This window comes from Zea mays, chromosome 4 (assembly GCF_902167145.1).
Source record: "Zea mays cultivar B73 chromosome 4, Zm-B73-REFERENCE-NAM-5.0, whole genome shotgun sequence".
Lineage (NCBI taxonomy): Eukaryota > Viridiplantae > Streptophyta > Magnoliopsida > Poales > Poaceae > Zea > Zea mays.
In genome coordinates, this window is record NC_050099.1 from 189,741,712 (window position 1) to 189,764,834 (window position 23,123).

Genomic DNA, 23,123 nt, shown 5'->3' on the forward strand with positions numbered 1-23,123 from the left:
TTTGTACATAAGTTATTATAGTATTATATGTTTCCGTTGCAACGCACGGGCACTCACCTAGTTATAGCATAAGAGGTTATTCTATCCATGGACTCTTTTCAACGACAAGTGACCTAAAGGCCCAAACAACAACGACCATAAATATATATTCACCACTAGCAAGCTAACAATAATGAAGTGTCGTCCCTCTATATCTATTTGTTTCATGTTGTTGCCCTACTAGTCAATGACTAGTTAGCCATCAATGTTATGTGTGTTTGTATTAAATTATGAGTTCTCGCTTAATATTTTCGCTCCCGTTCGTTTCCGTACAGCCGTTTATCTTGCTCCCGTCTTTGTTACCGACTATTCCGGATTCAGTTCTGTTTTCGGTGAAAAAAAATACGGAAACGGAAACATGAGAGGCATTTTTCTATCCATTTCAGTTCGTTTTCATCCACACTTGCATTCAGTATGTAGAGATTTTTTTCTGGTTTAGTTCCAGAGTTTGGTGGGACCGAGCCGCTCAACTCTGAGTTCATTGTTGTTTGAATTAAGTCTATGTAGAATAGAATAAATCTAAAGAAGAAAAATTATGCTCAAATGCGGCTTCCCAAAATCTTTCGAGCTGATCTCCAGTGTGAAGCAGCTCTATCTCAACTAGCTCCAAAACCGAACATTACGATTAGTTAATAATAGTGACGTGCTCTGGTTAGCGCCAGTCAAGTCAAACCAGCGGCCGCAGCATTAAGCTCCATTTGTGTCTTTCAAAATGAGGCAGACTTTGCTGGTTGTTCCATTACAGTCTACAACAACAACAACCAAGTCATTCTCGTGACCAAAAATTGCTTCACCTGCTCCCGTATGCATGATACTCGGGAGATTTTCCGGGCAGAAGAGGAAATCCTGACAAGTAGTGCGTTCCTTGCTCACAGGTTTGTGAATGTCTCGAATTTCATTACCTTTCACTGTGTTTCCAAGATCTCTCCGCTGAGTATTTTTTGGATCTACAGGTTCTAGATTGACATTCTGTGGTTTTAGTTTACTCTCCTTTTCTACCACCGTCTTAAACTCTCGTTTCATCTCTGCTTATATCTTCTTAAATTTGCTTCCCGTTGCAACTAGCCTCTAAACTGCAGGACATGAATTACTGTTGTTTCAGATTGATAAGGATACTTTCCTGTTCATCCTGAAGCAAGTTCCGCACCTACTTTAATTCAAGTTATACATGGTCACCTCATGGGAGATCTGCATACCTTTGCTATTTTAGATTGTATGACCTAAATTTTGTGGAGCTCATCAAATTCACCGTTTCCTTCTTTCCTTCTTCCTCGCGAAGCTCACTGGTCACGCTTGCTTCCTCCTCCGCGCGCTCCCCATCGACCGCGCTTGCTCGTCCTCCGCCTGCCCTGGCCCTGGCCACGCAACCCTAGCCATGGCGAGCCCTGGTCCTGGCCATAGCCGCGTGGCCGCCGAATCGGCGAGGTCGCGCTCGCCCGGTGAGGCTGCGGGAGCTCCAGGCCGCCTGCGCCCGCACTGGCCTCGTCCTCGTGTTCGTGTTTTTTTTCCCACGCAAATTCGTCATATGAGGAGGAAAGGATGAAAGGGGGCAAATTAATCCATTTCAACCAAGTTGTCCTTCAGGTGGAGATGCTATGTAATTTAAACGGGTTTTACGGTGGATCTTAAATCCACTCATGGAGCCAAATCTAGATTCACTTTGCGTCTGTTTAGTTGCTTGTATATGAGAGTCAGGCCTGTATGGTTGGATACAAAATAAGTCATTTTGATGTTATTAACCTGCATTCACCCATACGCTCAAAATTATGGTATCTTATGGCAGCCTGCTCTCACGAACGTGCAGCCATCCCATCAGACTGTTTAAGCGTGAATCTGTCTCAAACAACACGTGTATGCGAGCAACATTCCCTTTCACAATAGTTCTGCAAAGTGGGGGTATGTCAGCTTTTAAGAAAAAAAATACTACTGGAAAGTGGAAACTGACATGCTCTCACATGATTGATTGTTTTCTTACTGTTTATCTCGTTGATCGATGCATGACACAGAGATCTACTAGTAATTAATCATTAACGTTAGATCTGAATCCCTACTTGACCACTTCCACCGGCCTAGCTTTGACATATGAAATTGGTCATCACTACCCAGCAAGGTGTATATACTGTCCATGTATACCATTTTTTCACCTGAAGATATTTCTTGCACCTGAAAACTACTGCAAATGCTTTTCTCGCTCTTTAGCTGTGTTTAATTAGCTAGGATTTTTTTTATTTCCTATCACTCAAATTATTACAAAAGCTACTACTTGTTTCTATTATATGGGTCTATTGTTATGTCTTCCATGATTACTTACTTACCCATCCTTGCTCTTGTTTCAAGGCCCTCGTTGTGTCATGTAACTGCAAATGGCTCGCCAAACTAGCGTTACAGAAGCTGACCTGGAGTTCATGCTAATTGATGAAAATGCAAAGCCGAAGCCCCTGCCTTATTCACTTCTCGAAAAGATCACAAATGGTTTCTCCGGGGCACATATTATTGGGTATGGTGGATCTGCAGATGTTTATGAGGTAATCAGAGTATGAACATTCACAACTGTAACCATCATAATTATATTTGATGTTAAGACTGCACGATTTCATTTCACTAATCTTTTCAAGAATAATGCCACATCACATAAATGGCTATAGGGTGATAAAGTGAAACAAGGCCCATAACGGATTTCACTGTTTCGTAGTCTTAGCATATCACTTAAATGCTGCATGGTGTTATGAAACAGAATTTCTTCATTCGAGTTTCTGAAGGTTTTCAATGTGTGAGAATAAAAAATGGCACAATTGAGTTTCACTCAGTTTTCAATGCATAGAAAAATGGTGTGTGCTAGGTTTCATATAGATGAAACTCATCTCCTTTCTTTCTCTCCTTACAATTTCTATGACATGCCAGTATGCCACAGTTTTTGTTGATATGTTGTCTCATTGGATAGGATTGAAAATCCTACTTGGACTTGAGCAAGATGATGTTGACAAATCATATTATTATGACTACAGGGATTCATCGGGAATCACAAAATCGCTGTGAAGAGGTTGCGCATACCATATCAGCACGAGAAGGAATTCAGTCAAGAGATTGAATGCCTGATGAAGGTGAAGCACATAAATGTCGTTAGGTTTATAGGATATTGTTCCGACACGCAAGGGCAGGCGGAAAAGTATGAAGATAATCATGTCATGGCAGACAGCCAAGAACGGTTAATTTGTTTTGAATTTCTACCAGCATGTCTTGATAAATACATCAAAGGTAGGGTCATGTACCATACAAACGTAATTTTTCTTGTCATATATCTGCTTGGTTCAGTTCAGGCATATCCCATATCGTGTCATATATTTTCCAGGACTCAAATGAATTAAGGACATCATATCATCCTAGCTACTAACCCACTTTTGCATTCCACTTTACAGATCCATCATGTTCACTTGAATGGAGACAGCGCTATCAAATAATCAACGGAGTTTGTCAGGGCTTACATCAACTTCATGAGCATGAAATTCTTCACTTGGATCTGAATCCGAGAAATATACTTCTAGACGATGACATGGTCCCAAAGATTTCTGATTTTGGCATCTCCAAGTGCTTGAAAAAAAACCAAGGCCACTTTTATACTGAAACTATAAGTGGAACACCGTAAGCTAGCTAAGCCTCTTCAAAGCTCATCCATCTTTTCTGTCATATCTGATTCATATTGAACTCCATCTGCACATTATTCAATCTACCCATAAACATTTAATTACAGGATATATATGTCACCGGAACGGGGCAAACATGGTCCAATCACAACGAAGTCTGATTTGTTTAGTCTTGGTGTCACAGTTATCGAGATAATGACAGGGAACAAGGAGAACATTGATCAAGCCACTGTTGAAGATGTAAGGAACTGAGGATTTATGTCACTCTTCAATTTTATATAGCTATGCATGCTTCAATTTTCTACTCCCTCCATTCAACAATATATTGTTTTGTCTATGGTAAATTGGTAATAAAATTGGACTAAGTTTAAAGAACATGCACCAACATCTACATCACCAAAATAATATTATTAGATCCACATAAAATATTTTTTTGACAATGAATCAATTTGATAATTGGTATACGTAAGCTGTTAGGAAATAGAATATGCCGCAGCTCCTTACCATATGCTGCGGCATATCATAGCCATAATCAGCAGATTAGTTGCTATAGTTAGCAGATGCAAATCAGGGATTAGTTGCCATAATCAGCAGATGTAAATCAGGGATTAGTTGCTATAGTTAGCAGATGTAAATCAAGGAAATTATCCTTGCCTTGTAAAACAAGGCCAGTCGGCCCTATATAATAGAAGGCGCCCCCCTCCAATTGAGGTGTGGCCAATTGCCCCAAATTCTAATCTTCTACATGGTACCACGAGTTCAGGTCCCGATCCCGATTTAATCTCGCGATCTCTCCCCTCAGCCCCCCTCCCCTCCCCATGGCAACCAAATCAGCCCCTGCCCCCGTGGTATGCCCCTTCGCCACCATCAACATCAAGCTCCACGTCCCCATGACCCTTGAGTTGAAGCCCTCTAACTTCACCAAGTGGTCGACGGCGTTCCAGGCTACCTGTAGGAAATTTGGGCTGCTACATCATCTCGCCACCGCCTCCACCTCAAACTTCGACGAATCCTGGCGGCTGTTGACAGTAGACGATCTACTCGAGGTGGCCGTGAAGAAAGGCGTTCTTCACGTTGAGAACACCTAGAGGGGGGGGGGGGGGGGGTGAATAGGTGATCCTGTAAAACTTAAACTTATATCCACAAAAACTTGTTAAGTGTTAGCACAATAAATGCCAAGTGGCTAGAAAGGAGTCTCAACAAAACACAATACCACAAGAGATCAATCACAGAGACGACACAGTGGTTTATCCCGTGGTTCGGCCAAGACCAACGCTTGCCTACTCCACGTTGTGGCGTCCCAACGGACGAGGGTTGCAATCAACCCCTCTCAAGCGGTCCAAAGACCCACTTGAATACCACGGTGTTTTGCTTGCTTTTTCTCAATCCCGTTTGCGAGGAATCTCCACAACTTGGAGCCTCTCGCCCTTACAATTGAAGTTCACAAAGAACACAGAGCAAAGGGGAATGAGCAACGCACACAAGACTTCAAAAGATCAGAGCAACAACACGCACACAAGTCGCAACAAGAGCTCGCAACACAACTCAAAGAGTTCGCAACTCAACAAGAGCTCTAGATGCTATCACAATGAAACGAATGCGTGAGATCGATGTCTTGGTGCTTAGGAATGTTGTAGGAATGCTTGGTGTTCTCCTCCATGCGCCTAGGGGTCCCTTTTATAGCCCCAAGGCAGCTAGGAGCCGTTGAGAACAAATCTGGAAGGTCATCCTTGCCTTCTGTCGTCGGGCGCACCGGACAGTCCGGTGCACACCGGACACTGTCCGGTGCCCGATTTCCTTCCTAAAATGGCGCAGCCGCCCGTTGCCCGCCAGAGAGCCGTTGGCGCACCGGACATGTCCGGTGCACACCGGACAGTCCGGTGCCCCCTTCTAGCCGTTGGCTCGGCCACGTGTCACGCGCAGATCGCGCGGCCGACCGTTGGCCCGGCCGACCGTTGGCCCGGCCGACCGTTGGCTCACCGGACAGTCCGGTGCACACCGGACAGTCCGGTGAATTATAGCCGTACGCCGTCAGCGAATTCCCGAGAGCGGCTACTTCGGCCGAGGCAGCCTGGCGCACCGGACACTGTCCGGTGCACCACCGGACAGTCCGGTGCCCCAGACCGAAACAGCCTCTTGGCTGTATACAGCCAACTCTTTTCTTTTCTTTTTCTTCCTGTTTCCAATACTTAGACAAGTATATTAGTACACAAAACCAATGTACTAAGACTTAGAAACATACCTTTGCTCTTGATTTTCACTTTATTCATCCATAAACATGAATTCACATTTTAGCACTTGTGTTGGCACTCAATCACCAAAATACTTAGAAATGGCTCAAGGGCACATTTCCCTTTCAATCTCCCCCTTTTTGGTGATTTATGCCAACACTACATAAAGCAACTAGAACAAGTGCAATATTACTTCAAATAAAAACTCAAATTTATTTTGATTCAATTTGGCATATATGGATCATCCTTTGCCACCACTTGGTTTGTTTTTGCAAATCAAACTCAAATCTCTATCTCTAAGTCAAACACACATGTTGAAGCATAAAGAGAGTCATTCCAAAGGAAAGATTTCAAAAACTCCCCCTTTTTCCCATAATCAACACTTCTCCCCACAAGAGGCCAACTTTTGACAAAAGAGACAACAAAAGAGATTTGACAAACCAAAAGCTCTATTCTACTGTTTTCAAAATTTCTCAAGTGGTAGCTGATCCATTTATTGCTTTGGCCCTTATTTTCTCCCCCTTTGGCATCAAGCACCAAAACGGGATCAATCTTGGCCCAAGAACCCCATTGCCTCACCAAAATCTTCAATAAGAATACAAAGGCAATAAGAGTACATGAGATGAACTTGGAATAAGTTACCCTCTCATCGGAGTGCAGTGGAAGTCTTTCATGGTCCAAGTCCACCTTTTCCCTTTTAATTCTCCTTTGAGACTAAAACAAGCAAACTCAAGCATACGGTTAGTCTCAAAGGGTCAAGTTGTAACACATCTCCCCCTCAAACTGTGCATCACTTTGCAACGGACTTGTGAGATCCAGGGAGTGTTTGTACAACTTGAGCACCACAATAAGCAACAAAATGCAGAATGAACATGATCAAAGGCATAAACACATGTATGCTACAATTCAATCCAAGTTCCGCGAATCTAAGACATTTAGCTCACTACGCAGCCTGCAAAAGGTCTTCTCATCTAGAGGCTTGGTAAAGATATCGGCTAGCTGGTTCTCGGTGCTAACATGAAACACTTCGATATCTCCCTTTTGCTGGTGGTCTCTCAAAAAGTGATGCCGGATGTCTATGTGCTTTGTGCGGCTGTGTTCAACAGGATTTTCCGCCATGCGGATAGCACTCTCATTGTCACATAGGAGTGGGACTTTGCTCAGATTGTAGCCAAAGTCCCGGAGGGTTTGCCTCATCCAAAGTAGTTGCGCGCAACACTGTCCTGCGGCAACATACTCGGCCTCAGCGGTGGATAGGGCAACGGAGGTTTGTTTCTTAGAGTTCCACGACACCAGGGACCTTCCTAAGAATTGGCACGTCCCCGATGTACTCTTCCTATCGACCTTACATCCAGCATAGTCGGAATCTGAGTATCCAACCAGGTCAAAGGTAGACCCCTTTGGATACCAGAGCCCGAAGCAAGGCGTAGCAACCAAATATCTAAGAATTCGCTTCACCGCCACTAAGTGACACTCCTTAGGATCGGATTGAAATCTAGCACACATGCATACGCTAAGCATAATATCCGGTCTACTAGCACATAAGTAAAGTAAAGAACCTATCATTGACCGGTATGCTTTTTGATCAACGGACTTACCTTCTTTGTTGAGGTCGGTGTGTCCGTCGGTCCCCATCGGAGTCTTTGCGGGCTTGGCGTCCTTCATCCCAAACCGCTTTAGCAGATCTTGCGTGTACTTCGTTTGGGAGATGAAGGTGCCATCCTTGAGTTGCTTCACTTGGAACCCAAGGAAGTAGTTCAACTCGCCCATCATTGACATCTCGAATTTCTGCGTCATTACCCTGCTAAACTCTTCACAAGACTTTTGGTTAGTAGAACCAAATATTATGTCGTCGACATAAATTTGGCACACAAACAAATCACCATCACATGTCTTAGTGAACAGAGTTGGATCGGCTTTCCCAACCTTGAAAGCATTAGCAAGTAAAAAGTCTCTAAGGCATTCATACCATGCTCTTGGGGCTTGCTTAAGTCCATAGAGCGCCTTAGAGAGCTTACACACGTGGTCGGGGTACCGTTCATCCTCGAAGCCAGGGGGTTGCTCTACGTACACCTTCTCCTTGATCGGCCCGTTGAGGAACGCGCTCTTCACATCCATTTGGTACAACCTGAAAGAATGGTGAGCGGCATATGCTAGCAAGATACGAATTGATTCTAGCCTAGCCACAGGAGAAAAAGTCTCCTCAAAGTCCAAACCTGCGACTTGGGCATAACCTTTTGCCACAAGTCGAGCCTTGTTCCTCGTCACCACCTCGTGCTCGTCCTGTTTGTTGCGGAACACCCACTTGGTTCCCACAACATTTTGCTTGGGACGAGGCACCAGTGTCCAAACTTCATTGCGCTTAAAGTTGTTGAGTTCCTCCTGCATGGCCAATACCCAATCCGGATCTAGCAAGGCCTCCTCTACCCTGAAAGGCTCAATAGAAGAGACAAAGGAGTAATGCTCACAAAAATTAACTAATCGAGATCGAGTAGTTACTCCCTTTCTAATATCACCCAGAATTTGATCGACGGGATGATTCCTTTGAATCATCGCTCGAACTTGGGTTGGAGGTGCCGGTTGCGCTTCTTCCTCCATCACATGATCATCTTGTGCTCCCCCTTGATCACATGCCTCCTGTTGATGAACCTGTTCATCGTCTTGAGTTGGGGGATGCACCGTTGTTGAGGAAGAAGGTTGATCTCGTTCATCTTGTTCCTGTGGCCGCACTTCTCCAATCGCCATGGTTCGTATAGCAGCCGTTGGAACATCTTCTTCATCTACATCATCACAATCAACAACTTGCTCTCTTGGAGAGCCATTAGTCTCATCAAATACAACGTCGCTAGAGACTTCAACCAAACCCGATGATTTGTTGAAGACTCTATACGCCTTTGTATTTGAGTCATAACCTAACAAAAACCCTTCTACAGCTTTGGGAGCAAAACTTAGAATTTCTACCCTTCTTCACTCGAATGTAGCATTTGCTCCCAAATACACGAAAGTAAGATACATTGGGTTTGTTACCGGTTAGAAGCTCATACGACGTCTTCTTGAGGAGGCGGTGAAGGTAGACCCTGTTGATGGCGTGGCAAGCCGTGTTCACGGCTTCCGACCAGAAACACTCGGGGGTCTTGAATTCTCCAAGCATCGTTCTCGCCATATCGATTAGCGTCCTGTTCTTCCTCTCTACCACACCATTTTGCTGTGGTGTGTAGGGAGCGGAGAACTCGTGCTTGATCCCTTCCTCCTCAAGGAACTCCTCCACTTGAAGGTTCTTGAACTCGGACCCGTTGTCGCTCCTTATCTTCTTCACCTTGAGCTCAAACTCATTTTGAGCTCTCCTGAGGAAGCGCTTGAGGGTCCCTTGGGTTTCAGATTTATCCTGCAAAAAGAACACCCAAGTGAAGCGGGAAAAGTCATCAACGATAACTAGACCATACTTACTTCCTCCTATGCTCAGATAGGCGACGGGTCCGAAGAGGTCCATATGTAGCAGCTCCAGGGGTCTTGATGTTGTCATCACATTTTTGGTGTGATGAGCGCTTCCCACCTGTTTCCCTGCTTGACAAGCTGCACAAGGTCTATCTTTTTCGAATTGCACATTAGTCAAACCTATCACGTGTTCTCCCTTTAGAAGCTTGTGAAGGTTCTTCATCCCCACATGTGCTAAGCGGCGATGCCACAGCCAGCCCATGCTAGTCTTAGCTATTAAGCATGCATCTAGACCGACCTCTTCTTTTGCAAAATTAACTAAATAAAGTTTGCCGTCTAATACACCCTTAAAAGCTAGTGAACCATCACTTTTTCTAAAGACAGACACATCTACATTGGTAAATAGACAGTTATACCCCATGTTGCATAATTGACTAACAGATAGCAAATTATATCCGAGAGACTCTACTAAAAACACATTAGATATGGAGTGCTCATTAGAAATTGCAATTTTACCTAACCCTTTTACCTTGCCTTGATTCCCATCACCGAATATAATTGAATCTTGGGAATCCTTATTCTTGACATAGGAGGTGAACATCTTCTTCTCCCCCGTCATATGGTTTATGCATCCAAATTTGCCTTGCAGGTTTATGCTTGGGACTTAGGTACCCAACTCTTGTTGGGTCCTACAAGGTTAGTCACAATTTCCTTAGGGATCCAAATGCAAGTTTTATCACCCTTGCATTTTGCCCCTAACTTCCTAGCAATCACCTTTCTATCCTTTCTACAAATTGCAAAAGAAGCATTCAAAGCATGATATATTGTAGAAGGTTCATTGACTTTCCTAGGAACATTAACAACATTTCTCCTAGGCATATTGTGAATAACATTTCTTCTACCAAACTTTCTATCATGCACAACATGAGAACTAGAAGCAGTCATAGCATAAGAATCATAAGCATGTGAATCAAAAGCATCATAACTTCTAGAAGCATTTCTAGAATTTTTCCTATCATGATACAAAAAGGCATGGTTCTTTTTAGCACTAGTAGCCATAGGGGCCTTCCCTTTCTCCTTAGCGGGAATGGGAGCCTTATGGCTTGTTAAGTTCTTGGCTTCCCTTTTGAAGCCAAGTCCATCCTTAATTGAGGGGTGTCTACCAATCGTGTAGGCATCCCTTGCAAATTTTAGCTTATCAAATTCGCTTTTGCTAGCCTTAAGTTGAGCATTAAGACTAGCCACTTCATCATTCAATTTAGAAATTGAAACTAGATGTTTATTACAAGCATCAACATTAAGATCTTTACACCTAGTGCACGTTTCAACAATTTCTACACAAGATGTTGATTTACTAGCTACTTCTAGTTTAGCATTTAAGTCATCATTAACACTCTTTAAAGTAGCAATGTTTTCATGACAAGAAGATAATTCACTAGAAAGCACTTCATTTCTTTTAACTTCTAAAGCATAGGATTTTTGTGCCTCTATAAACTTATCATGTTCATCATATAACAAATCCTCTTGCTTTTCTAAAAGCCTATCCTTTTCATTCAAGGCATCAATCAATTCATTGATTTTATCAATTTTATTTCTATCCAATCCCTTAAACAAACTAGAGTAATTTATTTCATCATCACTAGACTCATCGTCACTAGAAGAATCATAAGTGATATCATTACGAGTGATTACCTTCTTCTCTCTTGCCATGAGGCAAGTGTGACGCTCGTTGGGGAAGAGGGATGACTTGTTGAATGCAGTGGCGGCGAGTCCCTCATTGTCGGAGTCAGACGAGGAGCAGTCCGAATCCCACTCCTTGCCAAGATGAGCCTCGCCCTTTGTCTTCTTATAATTCTTCTTCTTCTCCCTCTTGTTCCCTTGGTCCTGATCACTATCATTGTCGGGACAGTTAGCAATAAAATGACCAAGCTTACCGCATTTGAAGCACGAACGCTTCCCCTTGGCTTTGGTTTTGCTTGGCTGTCCCTTGCGACCTTTAAGCGCCGTCTTGAATCTTTTGATGATGAGGGCCATCTCTTCATCATTAAGTCCGGCCGCCTCAATTTGTGCCACCCTGCTAGGTAGCGCCTCCTTGCTTCTTGTTGCCTTGAGAGCAAGGGGTTGAGGCTCGTTGATCGGTCCATTCAAGGCGTCGTCCACGTATCTTGCCTCCTTGATCATCATCCGCCCGCTTACGAATTTTCCGAGTACCTCCTCGGGCGTCATCTTCGTGTACCTGGGATTCTCACGAATATTGTTCACGAGATGAGGATCAAGAACGGTAAATGACCTTAGCATTAGGCGGACGACGTCGTGGTCCGTCCATTGCGTGCTTCCATAGCTCCTTATTTTGTTGATAAGGATCTTGAGCCGGTTGTATGTTTGCGTCGGCTCCTCGCCCCTTATCATCGCGAATCGTCCGAGCTCGCCCTCCACCAACTCCATCTTGGTGAGTAAGGTGACATCATTCCCCTCATGAGAGATCTTGAGGGTGTCCCAAATTTGCTTGGCATTGTCCAAGCCGCTCACCTTGTGATACTCGTCCCTGCACAAAGAGGCTAGCAACACAGTAGTAGCTTGTGCATTTTTATGGATCTGTTCATTAATAAACGAAGGACTATCCGAGCTATCAAATTTCATTCCACTTTCTACAATCTCCCAAATGCTTGGATGGAGAGAAAATAGGTGTGTACGCATTTTGTGACTCCAAAATCCGTAGTCCTCTCCATCAAAGTGAGGAGGCTTGCCAAGTGGAATGGGGAGTAAATGAGCATTTGAGCTGTGCGGAATGCGCGAATAATCAAAAGAAAAGTTTGAGTTAACCGTCTTTTGTTTGTCGTAGTCGTCGTCCTTGTGGGAAGAAGTAGACTCGTCGCTGTCGTAGTAGATGATCTCCTTGATACGTCTTGTCTTCTTCTTCCCATCTTTATGTCTGTGGCCCGAGCCAGAGTCGTTGGATTTGTCATCTTTTGGCTCGTTGACGAAGGACTCCTTTTCCTTGTCGTTGATCACGATTCCCTTCCCTTTAGGATCCATCTCTTCGGGCGGTTAGTCCCTTTCTTGAAGAGAACGGCTCTGATACCAATTGAGAACACCTAGAGGGGGGGGGGGGTGAATAGGTGATCCTGTAAAACTTAAACTTATATCCACAAAAACTTGTTAAGTGTTAGCACAATAAATGCCAAGTGGCTAGAAAGGAGTCTCAACAAAACACAATACCACAAGAGATCAATCACAGAGACGACACAGTGGTTTATCCCGTGGTTCGGCCAAGACCAACGCTTGCCTACTCCACGTTGTGGCGTCCCAACGGACGAGGGTTGCAATCAACCCCTCTCAAGCGGTCCAAAGACCCACTTGAATACCACGGTGTTTTGCTTGCTTTTTCTCAATCCCGTTTGCGAGGAATCTCCACAACTTGGAGCCTCTCGCCCTTACAATTGAAGTTCACAAAGAACACAGAGCAAAGGGGGAATGAGCAACGCACACAAGACTTCAAAAGATCAGAGCAACAACACGCACACAAGTCGCAACAAGAGCTCGCAACACAACTCAAAGAGTTCGCAACTCAACAAGAGCTCTAGATGCTATCACAATGAAACGAATGCGTGAGATCGATGTCTTGGTGCTTAGGAATGTTGTAGGAATGCTTGGTGTTCTCCTCCATGCGCCTAGGGGTCCCTTTTATAGCCCCAAGGCAGCTAGGAGCCGTTGAGAACAAATCTGGAAGGTCATCCTTGCCTTCTGTCGTCGGGCGCACCGGACAGTCCGGTGCACACCGGACACTGTCCGGTGCCCGATTTCCTTCCTAAAATGGCGCAGCCGCCCGTTGCCCGCCAGAGAGCCGTTGGCGCACCGGACATGTCCGGTGCACACCGGACAGTCCGGTGCCCCCTTCTAGCCGTTGGCTCGGCCACGTGTCACGCGCAGATCGCGCGGCCGACCGTTGGCCCGGCCGACCGTTGGCTCACCGGACAGTCCGGTGCACACCGGACAGTCCGGTGAATTATAGCCGTACGCCGTCAGCGAATTCCCGAGAGCGGCTACTTCGGCCGAGGCAGCCTGGCGCACCGGACACTGTCCGGTGCACCACCGGACAGTCCGGTGCCCCAGACCGAAACAGCCTCTTGGCTGTACACAGCCAACTCTTTTCTTTTCTTTTTCTTCCTGTTTCCAATACTTAGACAAGTATATTAGTACACAAAACCAATGTACTAAGACTTAGAAACATACCTTTGCTCTTGATTTTCACTTTATTCATCCATAAACATGAATTCACATTTTAGCACTTGTGTTGGCACTCAATCACCAAAATACTTAGAAATGGCCCAAGGGCACATTTCCCTTTCACACGTCCAGCTGGTGAATCGGCCAGGTGCGGGACGCGGCGATGCTGAGTACAGACCGGCGCGGCCAGCGCGCTGCGGTAGTTCGTCGGAATCGGCGATGGTGAGAACGATGTCGTCGACGTACAACAGTAGGTAGGCGAGGCTCGTCCCCGCTCGGAAAATGAAAAGGGACGTGTCGGAGGTGGAAGCGACGAAGCCGAGCTGCCGGATGAAGGTGGCGAAGCGCTGGTACCAGGCCCGCGGAGCTTGTTTCAGTCCATACAAGGACTTATGCAGACGATAGACGTGGTCTGGGCACCAGGGTCGACGAATCCTGGCGGCTGCTGACAGTAGACGGTCTCCTCGAGGTGGCCGTGAAGAAAGGCGTTCTTCACGTCCAGCTGGTGAATCGGCCAGGTGCGGGACGCGGCGATGCTGAGTACAGACCGTATGGTGGCCGGTTTGACGACCGGGCTGAAGGTCTCGTCGTAGTCAACGCCCTCGCGATGGGAGAAGCCTCAGACAACCCAGCGAGCCTTGTGGCGAGCGAGGGACCCATCGGCATGGAACTTGTGCCGAAAGATCCACTTCCCCGTCACGATATTGGGCCGAGGGACTCCTGACGGCCTGCTACCTCCATAATAGGCGCCCATCCTCCTCCATTCAGCATGACATTCCATACACTCGTCTGCATAATCAGCCGCCAACCTATAACCATTTGCGTGTTTTTGGGTGCCTCTGTTACCCCAACATGCAAGCAACCTCCAAACATAAGCTCGCCCCTCGCTCCACGGCATGCGTCTTCCTCGGATATCCCCCCTCGCACAAAGGTTACCGCTGCCTCGACCTATCGACACGTCGCATCATCATCTCTCGCCATGTCATATTCGGTGAGACCGCTTTCCCCTTTGTAGCCACCTCAGACGCCTCCTCCCACGCCTCCCATGACTTTCTCCTCGACGACGATATGGTTTCGGTGCCTTGCTCTACTGTTGTTGCAGGTGGGACTTCCTCCTCGCCACCCGTGGTCACTCCATCCCACTCGGGTGATGACCAGCCACCCCCCGACGTTGCGACATCACATGGATCGCCTCCTTCGACACCAGACGGGCATGGTCACGTGCCCCCGCCTGGACCCAGCGTGGTCCATTTACCACGGGTCTACGTCCGCCGCCCTTGCCCCGAGCCGTCCGGAGCGGCGGCAGCCCCTCCTGACGCCCCAACACCACCGACGGCGCCCTCACCGGCACCGGCGGCGTCGCCTGCTCCGCCACCACCACCACTGCTGCGACGTACCACCCGCACCATGACGGGTGCCATCCCTCGTGTTCGCTATGAAGGGCTGGCGGCCACTACATCATCCTCACCATCGCCGATTCCGACGAACTACCGCAGCGCTGGCCGACGCCAACTGGCGTACCGCGATGATGGATGAGTACCAGGCCCTCGTCGACAACAACACCTGGCAGCTCGTTCCGCGCCCCCCCCGCATCCTCCGGTCGCCCCAAAGGCCTCACCGCCAACTCCCGAGGCCCCCCTCGCCCTGGCCTCGATGCAGACCACATCGCCGCCCTCCACGCACAGGCTGCTGGACTCCACAACATCCGCTCCCTCGTGTCCATCGTGCTGGACCCGGCGTCCCTCCCACTACCCTCGTTGGCGGGGGCAGGTCCTCCTCACCCACCTCATTCCTCCCACCCCGCCTCGATCGTCGTTGGAAACGACTTCACTCTGCCGGTCACCTCAGTAGGTGTCTCGGTTCTCCCTGGACCGTTCTATCATGAAAAAGTGCAATCTAACATGATTCTATATTTTATTTCTTGTATTTTTTCAACAGTAAAAGTGCAATCTAACATGATTCTATATTTGTCTAGAAACTAGAGTCTACTTATGAGCTGGGCACCTCAGTTTTTGGATGACTTTTGCTGTTAGTTTCATGCTAAGATATATGCTATAAAAATGTTTCTGACTTTTTTCATATAATTAAATAAGGTTGCATTTTGGTAGGTATTTGCTAGCTGCATCAAAATTTTCAATGATAAATCATTGACAGCTGCACAAGTGCGGCAGATAATGGTATGTGCTGAGATAGGGATTAAGTGCCGCAACAGTGAACCAGACAAGAGACCATCAAATACAAAGGAAATAATCGATAAGCTTGAAGAGGAAGCAAGGACAGAGGTATGGTCAAAATCGAGATTTTTTTTAGTTCAATAGTGCCGAAATGTAGCTGTTATACTCCATTGGCAGTATTGACTATTGAGTTCCATGCATCTTGCAGTTCTATTTTTTTCTTGACAATTTACTTGTTCTTTAAGACTCCCCTATGTGTAGTGTCCCTTAGATCTAAAACATGGAAATAAGAGTCATGTGCAATTATTTAATTTAATTATGTATATCAAGATTCGAACTTGAGACATCTAGCTAGTTCTGATACTATATTGAGATTTATGCACCCTGCGGTAACAGGAAACGGACTAAAAACCTCTCGTTCTGGTATCATATTAGACTAAAAAACTCTCGTTCTGGTATCATATTAAGCTACATCCACTAACCAATTCAACCCTACTACAATCGGGCAGGAGAGTTATCTTGCTAACCCTTTTTCAAATAGGCAGGATAGCTGCGCATCATTGTAATAAGAAGAGAGAAAGAGGGGGATCCCCTATACACCATACACCACCAGGACAGAGTAGATATCACCTGCCGACCAAAAACACGGTCATTACAGAACTGCTTTACCCCAGCAGATCATCAACCTCGAGGAAGGTAAGAGCTTTGGCTCCAGCCAAAGACCACACCACCGCCTCCTCCTTAGCAGACCGAAGGGCAACAACTAGACCAGGATTACAACAATCAAACACATACCCTATGCTTCCAGAGGCTCCCAATATCACCTAAGAATTGAAGCATTTTCTCACTTGATCATCCATCCGAGACCTGCTATTCCTGGAGGATATCTCCATTTTTAGACAAGACGTGCCGTGTATCTCCAAGCTCCTTCGTCTTCTCACGATCTGAAGGTGATGTTTCTTTGTCGATAGGGCTTCGTCCTACCCTGAGCATCGCTTCATCACCCGAGACAGACATCTGAAGTCTCCGGAAACTGTCTTCTGAAATAAACTTAAAACAACAAATTTAATTATTCGAGGACCTTTGGCAAAACCTTCTCCGCAACAGAGAGAGATGTGCGTGGTGATTTTATGATAGAGAGGCTAGGGTGTGAGGTTGAAGGTGATAAATTTGAGAGAGAGGGCACTGAACATGAGAAGATAAGGATGGCAACTAGGAGTAAATGTCTTTGTAAAATTTTGAATTGTATTTGCAAACGACGATTTTGGTCCACCTCTATATTTTTACTTTTTTAAAGGCAACTTGAAACATATCTCAAAACAGAATCTTATTTTTGAGTTGGTTATAAATTGAACCGTCACTGGAAAAAGACAATGACGCCTCTAAAAATTGTCCTTTTGGTAGTATAAAGCCGTCTTTTAGTTTGGCGAAGGTATGTAGCTAATAAGGTGGTGGGCACCACCTAGAGGGTCCAAAATCCAAATCTGCATTTTTTGTAGCACAACTTTTGACATTAAAGTTGGACTTATTTTTTTGGGATGGAACGAAGGAATAATTTCAAAATTTAATTTCCAGCATCGCTATTGACAGTTTGGTGATTTAAGGGAAGTTGAATACCTTGGATAACATACCTTTAATAAAGAAAACGGGGTCCATGCATGTTAGATCTGAACTCTTAAGACCCTTGGAATGCTAACCTTGCAGTTTCTTTTCAGGAATCTCAAGAGTCTGGCAAGCTACTTAAGGTCCTACCAACCCTACTCCTGTTTGATTTGCATCCCGGGAAATTGATCCCATGCTCACTGCAGCTAACAAACGACACGGATGAACACATGGCATATAAGCTTAGTATAACAGAGAGTGTGGACTGGTCAAAGTACTTCACGACCAAGCTGCCGCTATATGGCATTGTGCAGGCGCGATCCACTTACACTGTCATTCTGACAGTGTTGTTGGAGTGTGATGCTCCGGTCATTAACAGATCTTGTTATATGACCCTGCAGAGCTGTACACTGGCATATGAGTACATCTGGAAGTTCAATAACACACTTGAGTTTGAGGATTTTCTTGAGGTTAAGAAAACAGAGAATGCGGTGAAGGAAGTGAAACTGAAAGCATTTTTGTGTGAGGAAGGACGATCAATTTCTAAGGCGAGAAGACAATTTTTCTTGTCACCTAATATCTTGTTGCTCATTATGTTTACCATCCAACGTTTTACACTTAGCTGACCTGTTACCATTGCGTGTTTGCATTTGTCATGGTCATGGTCATCGCACTTGCATGATATGGTGTGATCATCGTTTTGCAGCAAACGAGGCCGCGCGTCAAGGTATCCATATATATTTGTTTTTCTATTTACCGTTTAGATTTGTTTTTGGCAAGTAAGGTGTGTGACTGTATGTTAACTAGAGTTCATGTTGAATCAGCTCTTGTCCATAGTGAAACCACAAACACCTCTGTTGTCATTGGATGCACACCCGACCAAGCCCTGGTATGAAAGTATTAGATGCGTGATAAATTAAGAGTCACTACCTTTTTTATACTATTTTATCTAATCTTCGTTTCTTTTTGGCTATATTTGAGTATTCCACTGTTTCTAGGTTGTAGATCTCCAGAGCCAATTTACCTATTCTATTATGGAGAAGATAGAAAAGCTTGCACAACAGGCAATTGACTAACAAAAAAAAATTGTTGCATGTGTATTACAGGGTCATAACTGGTCATGCCTTTGGACATGTTCGCATTTGGAACCATGAGACACAGGCAGGCCACTCCATTCCTTCAATCCCAGCAAGTGATTTTAGTTAGCTTCAAAGTTTTAACTACAAATGAGCTCACATGTGTTATGTCCGTATTTATCGAAAGACACTCTTGTGACTATCTAGTTTTGACAACAAAGTCATGGGCATCATCTGTGGACCACCTTTGTGGTCACAGAACCGTCAGAGTGATATGTACTCTAGCACTGACGTCCAACTTCTAGCTAGGTTTTTAGGTCATCCCATACCTATGTTGTGGACTTGTTTTGTTCCTGGAGATGGTTTTGATATGAAGCTGTTTGAGTTGACCTCAGATCACTCAAGATGGTTTGCACTGAGCCGGTAGCAATGCAAATCAGTCCAGGGATGGGACATAGTGCATAATGATTTTTTAGAAAGGCATCATGTTTTTCTTTCCACAAATGGTCATTTTTAGAGCCACCCTTGAAAATGCAATAAAGAGGCCAATCTAAAGAATTGCTCTAGGAAATATAATTTCAGGGTGGTTTTATGCTACCAACCACCTCCTACAAAACAGAATTTCTAGGCACATTCCTTGTGACCAACTGTACCTAGAAATGGAGGGGTGGTCGGCAATACCAGCTGCTCGTGCAAATTGCCACCATGTATAAAAAGTCCAAACTACCCTCTAAAGTCTAGCACATGTCCAGCTAACCCTCTAAATTAATGTTTGATTTGATTTGCTTCTTCTAACTATTTTTTGTTTATCCAGTCTAGCTAACCCTTAACAAGATCTGTTCCTTTTGTTTTGTACAAGTTAAATATTAATTTTGAATTTTATGAAATGATAGAGGATATCACATTTTATGTTAAAAACTAAAGTATGATTTTTAATTGTTATGTTTGTACAATTTGAATCTCTAGTGTTAATTGTTAGAATACCCGTTTAGGGTTTGGGGTCTTCCCCGTTTACTCAGCCTGTAATGGGCCTGGCCTAGTTTACTCAGCCTATTAATACATCACCCAACCCCTGTTAGGGTTAGGGTTTCACCATTCAACACCTCCTTCCTCTCGGGCGCCGCCAGTGATCTCCGCGCGCCGCCGGCCCTCCCCCGCGCGCGCCGCCGCTCCAGCACGCGCGCGCCGTCCGTCCCAGCCGCCGGCGACCCGCCCTGCTCCAGCGCCCTCTCCTCCCACGAGGACGGCCGCGCGCTCGCCGTCCTGGGCCTCGCGGCCGCGGAGTCCGCCGCGCTGCGCGCCCTCGCCGTGTCACGCGCCGCCAGCGAGGCTCCTCTCTCCTCGCCGACGTCTGTCGCTGCCGGTCGACCCCTACTTGGCGCTCCAGGGACCGCTGCCGCCGTTGGAACTCGGCGCTAGGTCCCCAAGCCATCCCCTGCCCCAGTCTGTACTGCCCACTGCCGCCGCTGCTCTCCCCCTCCTCTCCTCTGCTTCTCTGCCGCCCGCCTAGCCCTACTCGCCTTCTCGAACAGCGCGAGCGCGCAGGCGAGGAGCAGCGTGTCCGTCCGTCTGGTCTGTCCTTGCACTCTCTGCAGCCTCCCTCCCCAGGCCTTCAAATCCGCGGCAGCGCCACCCGCTGTGCTGCTGTCCCGGTCCTTGCATTGCTCGACTCGAGGCGCCTCAGCGCTGGTCGCCTCCGTGCCTTCCGCCGTGTTCCTGGGCGCGGCTCCTAGGCTCGCTCATTTTACTTCTGCTGCTCCTGTGCTGCCTCTGGGGGCGTTCCTTTACGGCTCGGAGCAGCGCCTAGCTGCTTCCGCCATTGATCCGGCGACCCCACTGCGTGCTCCCTTCTTGACGGCCCTCCTCGCTACTCGCGCAGTTGCGCTACTCCTACCAGTGTTGTCTCCACCCACACCGGTTCCATGGCGTCACCCTCGCCATACATGAGCTTTACCTCGCCCGCCACTCTCGTAAATGTGCGTGTCCTCCTCCACGACGGCCAGCTCATCCGGGGCATGTTCGTGTCCTTCGATCCAGTCTAGAACCCTATTCTCCGGGACTGCGTTGAGGTCCACCCTTAAGCGGGCCGTCACGTACTTGGACCGCTTGTCTTCCCACGTGCTGCGATCGCCTCCCTTGCGGTTGAGCCCGTGTCATCTCCCTCCCTTCCTAGTGCCTCTATCGGGGCACCTTCTTTGGCCCTCTCCGCTCACACCGTACCTTCGCCACCACCACCTCCCCCTCCCACCACCGATTGGGTAGTTGACTCCGGGGCCTCCTTCCACACTACCCCCATAACTAGTTCGTTATTCCACTCCCATCCACCCCACCCCTCACATCCTTCCTCCATCATCGTCGGCAACGGTTCCACCCTCCCGGTCACCTCAGTAGGTGCATCGGTTCTTCCAGGACCATTCTGCCTTAACGACGTCCTTGTTGCTCCAGGACTGACTCATCCCTTCCTCTCGGTTCGTCGCTTCACTAGTGACAACCAGTGCTCTATAGAGTTCGACCCCTAGGGTCTCACCATACGCCACCTTCTCCAGGCCCGACATTGCATACGCCGTCCAGCAGGTGTGCCTACATATGCACACTCCGCGGGAGCCCCATCTCACCGCGCTCAAGCGGATTCTGCGCTACCTCCGCGGCTCCCTCGACTACGGCCTCCTTCTCCGACCATCCCCGACGTCGGAGCTCGTGGTCTACACCGACGCTGACTGGGCTGGCTGTCCCGACACGCGCCGGTCCACCTCCGGTTACGTCGTGTTCCTGGGCGCCAACCTCGTCTCTTGGGCCGCCAAGCGTCAGCCCGTCGTCTCTCGCTCCAGCGCTGAGGCCGAGTACCGTGCCGTGGCCAACGGCGTGGCAGAGGCCTCCTGGCTGTGCCAGCTCCTCCACGAGCTCCACAGTCCCGTCCAGCGCGCCACCCTCATCTACTGCGACAACGTCAGCGCGGTCTACCTCTCCACCAACCCCGTGCAACATCAGCGCACGAAGCATGTGGAGATCGACCTGCACTTCGTCCGCGAGCGTGTCGCTGCCGGTGACGTTCGGGTTCTCAGCGTCCCCACCACGCTGCAGTTCGCCGACATCTTCACCAAGGGGTTACCGTCGAGTGTATTTTTAGACTTTCGATCCAGTCTCAACATCTGTACAGGATAGAGTTGTGACTGCGGGGGGGGGGGGGGGGTGTTAGAATACCCGTTTAGGGTTTGGGGTCTTCCCCGTTTACTCAGACTGTAATGGGCCTGGCCCAGTTTACTCAGCCTATTAATACATCACCCAACCCCTGTTAGGGTTAGGGTTTCACCATTCAACATTAATTTATCGTTAGGCACATCAAAATATGTGCTTTAGTAATGTTTTAATTGGACTTAAGGGATGTTTGGTTTCTAAGGACTAATTTTTAGTCCTACATTTTATTCCATTTTAGTTTCAAAATTGCCAAATATTGAAACTAAAACTCTATTTTAGGTTCTATATTTCACAATTTATATACTAAAATGGAATAAAATGAAGGGACTAAACATTAGTCCCTAGAAACCAAACACCCCCTTAAGAGGTAACTTGGGATAATGGAGCTCCCCGCCGCCCCTCCTCCCAGCCCCTCTCCTCCTCCCAACCACTCCCCTATTCGTCCCGGTGTCACTTCCCCTGCCCTTCGTCGGCGGCCAATCCTTGCCTGGCAGCTGCTTCATCCACCAGCCCCACGTCATGTCTAACTCCTAGACTGATGGCCACCTTTCAGACGCCGGGACAACAACAACAACAACTACGACATCATCATCATGACGGCCTCTTCCTCTCCTCTGGACACAACAAGGCAGTAAGATGGAGAGACTCAAGTCCGGCGACTTGTTCTAGCGCCGAAGAGGTCTCCCCTTCGTTCAAGGATATCCTCCTTGTAGGTTCGGCCTCAGCCCAGGTGCTGGCGGCGACCAGTGACCCCGTTCACCTGGACGCCCGACTGGGACCTTGCAGGCCCTGCTCTGAAGAAGAAGGCGGCTGAGAGGTTGAATATCTCCAAGGGTTCAGTCCGGCATGGCAGTTGGAGCAAGAGTGTCGCGTTCAACTCCCTTCGTAGGCACTAACGTGGTCACCGGCAAGTGTCTCTTTCGCCACAAGCTGACATCGGATGGCTCCCTCGACCGCTACAAGGCCCATTGGGCCCTTCGAGGCTTCACTCAGTGCCCCGGAATGGACTACGATGAGACCTTCAGCCCCGTCGTCAAGTTCGCCACCGTTCGCGTCATCCTCTCCCTCGCCCTCTTCTGGGACTGGGCAATCCATCAGCTCGATGTCAAGAATGCCTTCCTCCGTAGCACCCCGACGGAGACGGTCTACTGCAGCCAGCCCACTGGTCTCGTCGACGCCGCTCACCTAGATCTGGTCTGCCGGCTGAACCGCTCCCTCTATGGCCTCAAGCAATAGCCGTGGGCCTGGTACAGCCGCTTCGCCTCCTACGTAGCCTCCATAGGCTTCGTCGAGGCCAAGTCGGATACGTCACTCTTCATCTACCGGCGTGGCGAGGACACCGTCTACCTCCTACTCTACGTCGATGACATTTTGCTCACGACATCCGCCACCGATCTTCTACAGCGCTGGATCATCGCCCTCTAGCGGGAGTTTGCGATGAAGGACCTAGGGCCCCTCCACCGCTTCCTCGGCATTATCGCCGAACGCCGACCCCAGGGTCTC

At 47.5% G+C, this 23,123-nt stretch overlaps 1 protein-coding gene across 6 annotated transcripts in view; it reads left to right on the forward strand.

Annotated features, from left to right (window-relative positions):
* Positions 1-613: 613 nt before the first annotated feature.
* The window catches only part of LOC100384203 (uncharacterized), a 130,851-nt gene continuing 108,341 nt past the window's right edge, over positions 614-23,123 (forward strand). For 3 of the 6 annotated variants that reach the window (XR_004857612.1, XR_004857613.1, XM_020551711.3), the window contains exons 1-10: positions 700-914; positions 2,377-2,564; positions 3,045-3,294; positions 3,456-3,678; positions 3,788-3,920; positions 15,682-15,855; positions 17,463-17,897; positions 18,056-18,076; positions 18,174-18,238; positions 18,456-18,510. Coding sequence is in view for 3 of the 6 variants with exons in the window: in XM_020551711.3 (XP_020407300.1) it covers positions 2,403-2,564; positions 3,045-3,294; positions 3,456-3,678; positions 3,788-3,920; positions 15,682-15,855; positions 17,463-17,897; positions 18,056-18,076; positions 18,174-18,238; positions 18,456-18,510 (1,518 nt within the window). In the remaining 3 variants the exon portion in view is untranslated. Of the gene's footprint in view, positions 915-2,376; positions 2,565-3,044; positions 3,295-3,455; positions 3,679-3,787; positions 3,921-15,681; positions 15,856-17,462; positions 17,898-18,055; positions 18,077-18,173; positions 18,239-18,455; positions 18,511-23,123 lie in introns of all 6 variants that reach the window. The other 3 variants (XR_004857614.1, XM_020551712.3, NM_001322000.1) reach the window with 2 other exon arrangements.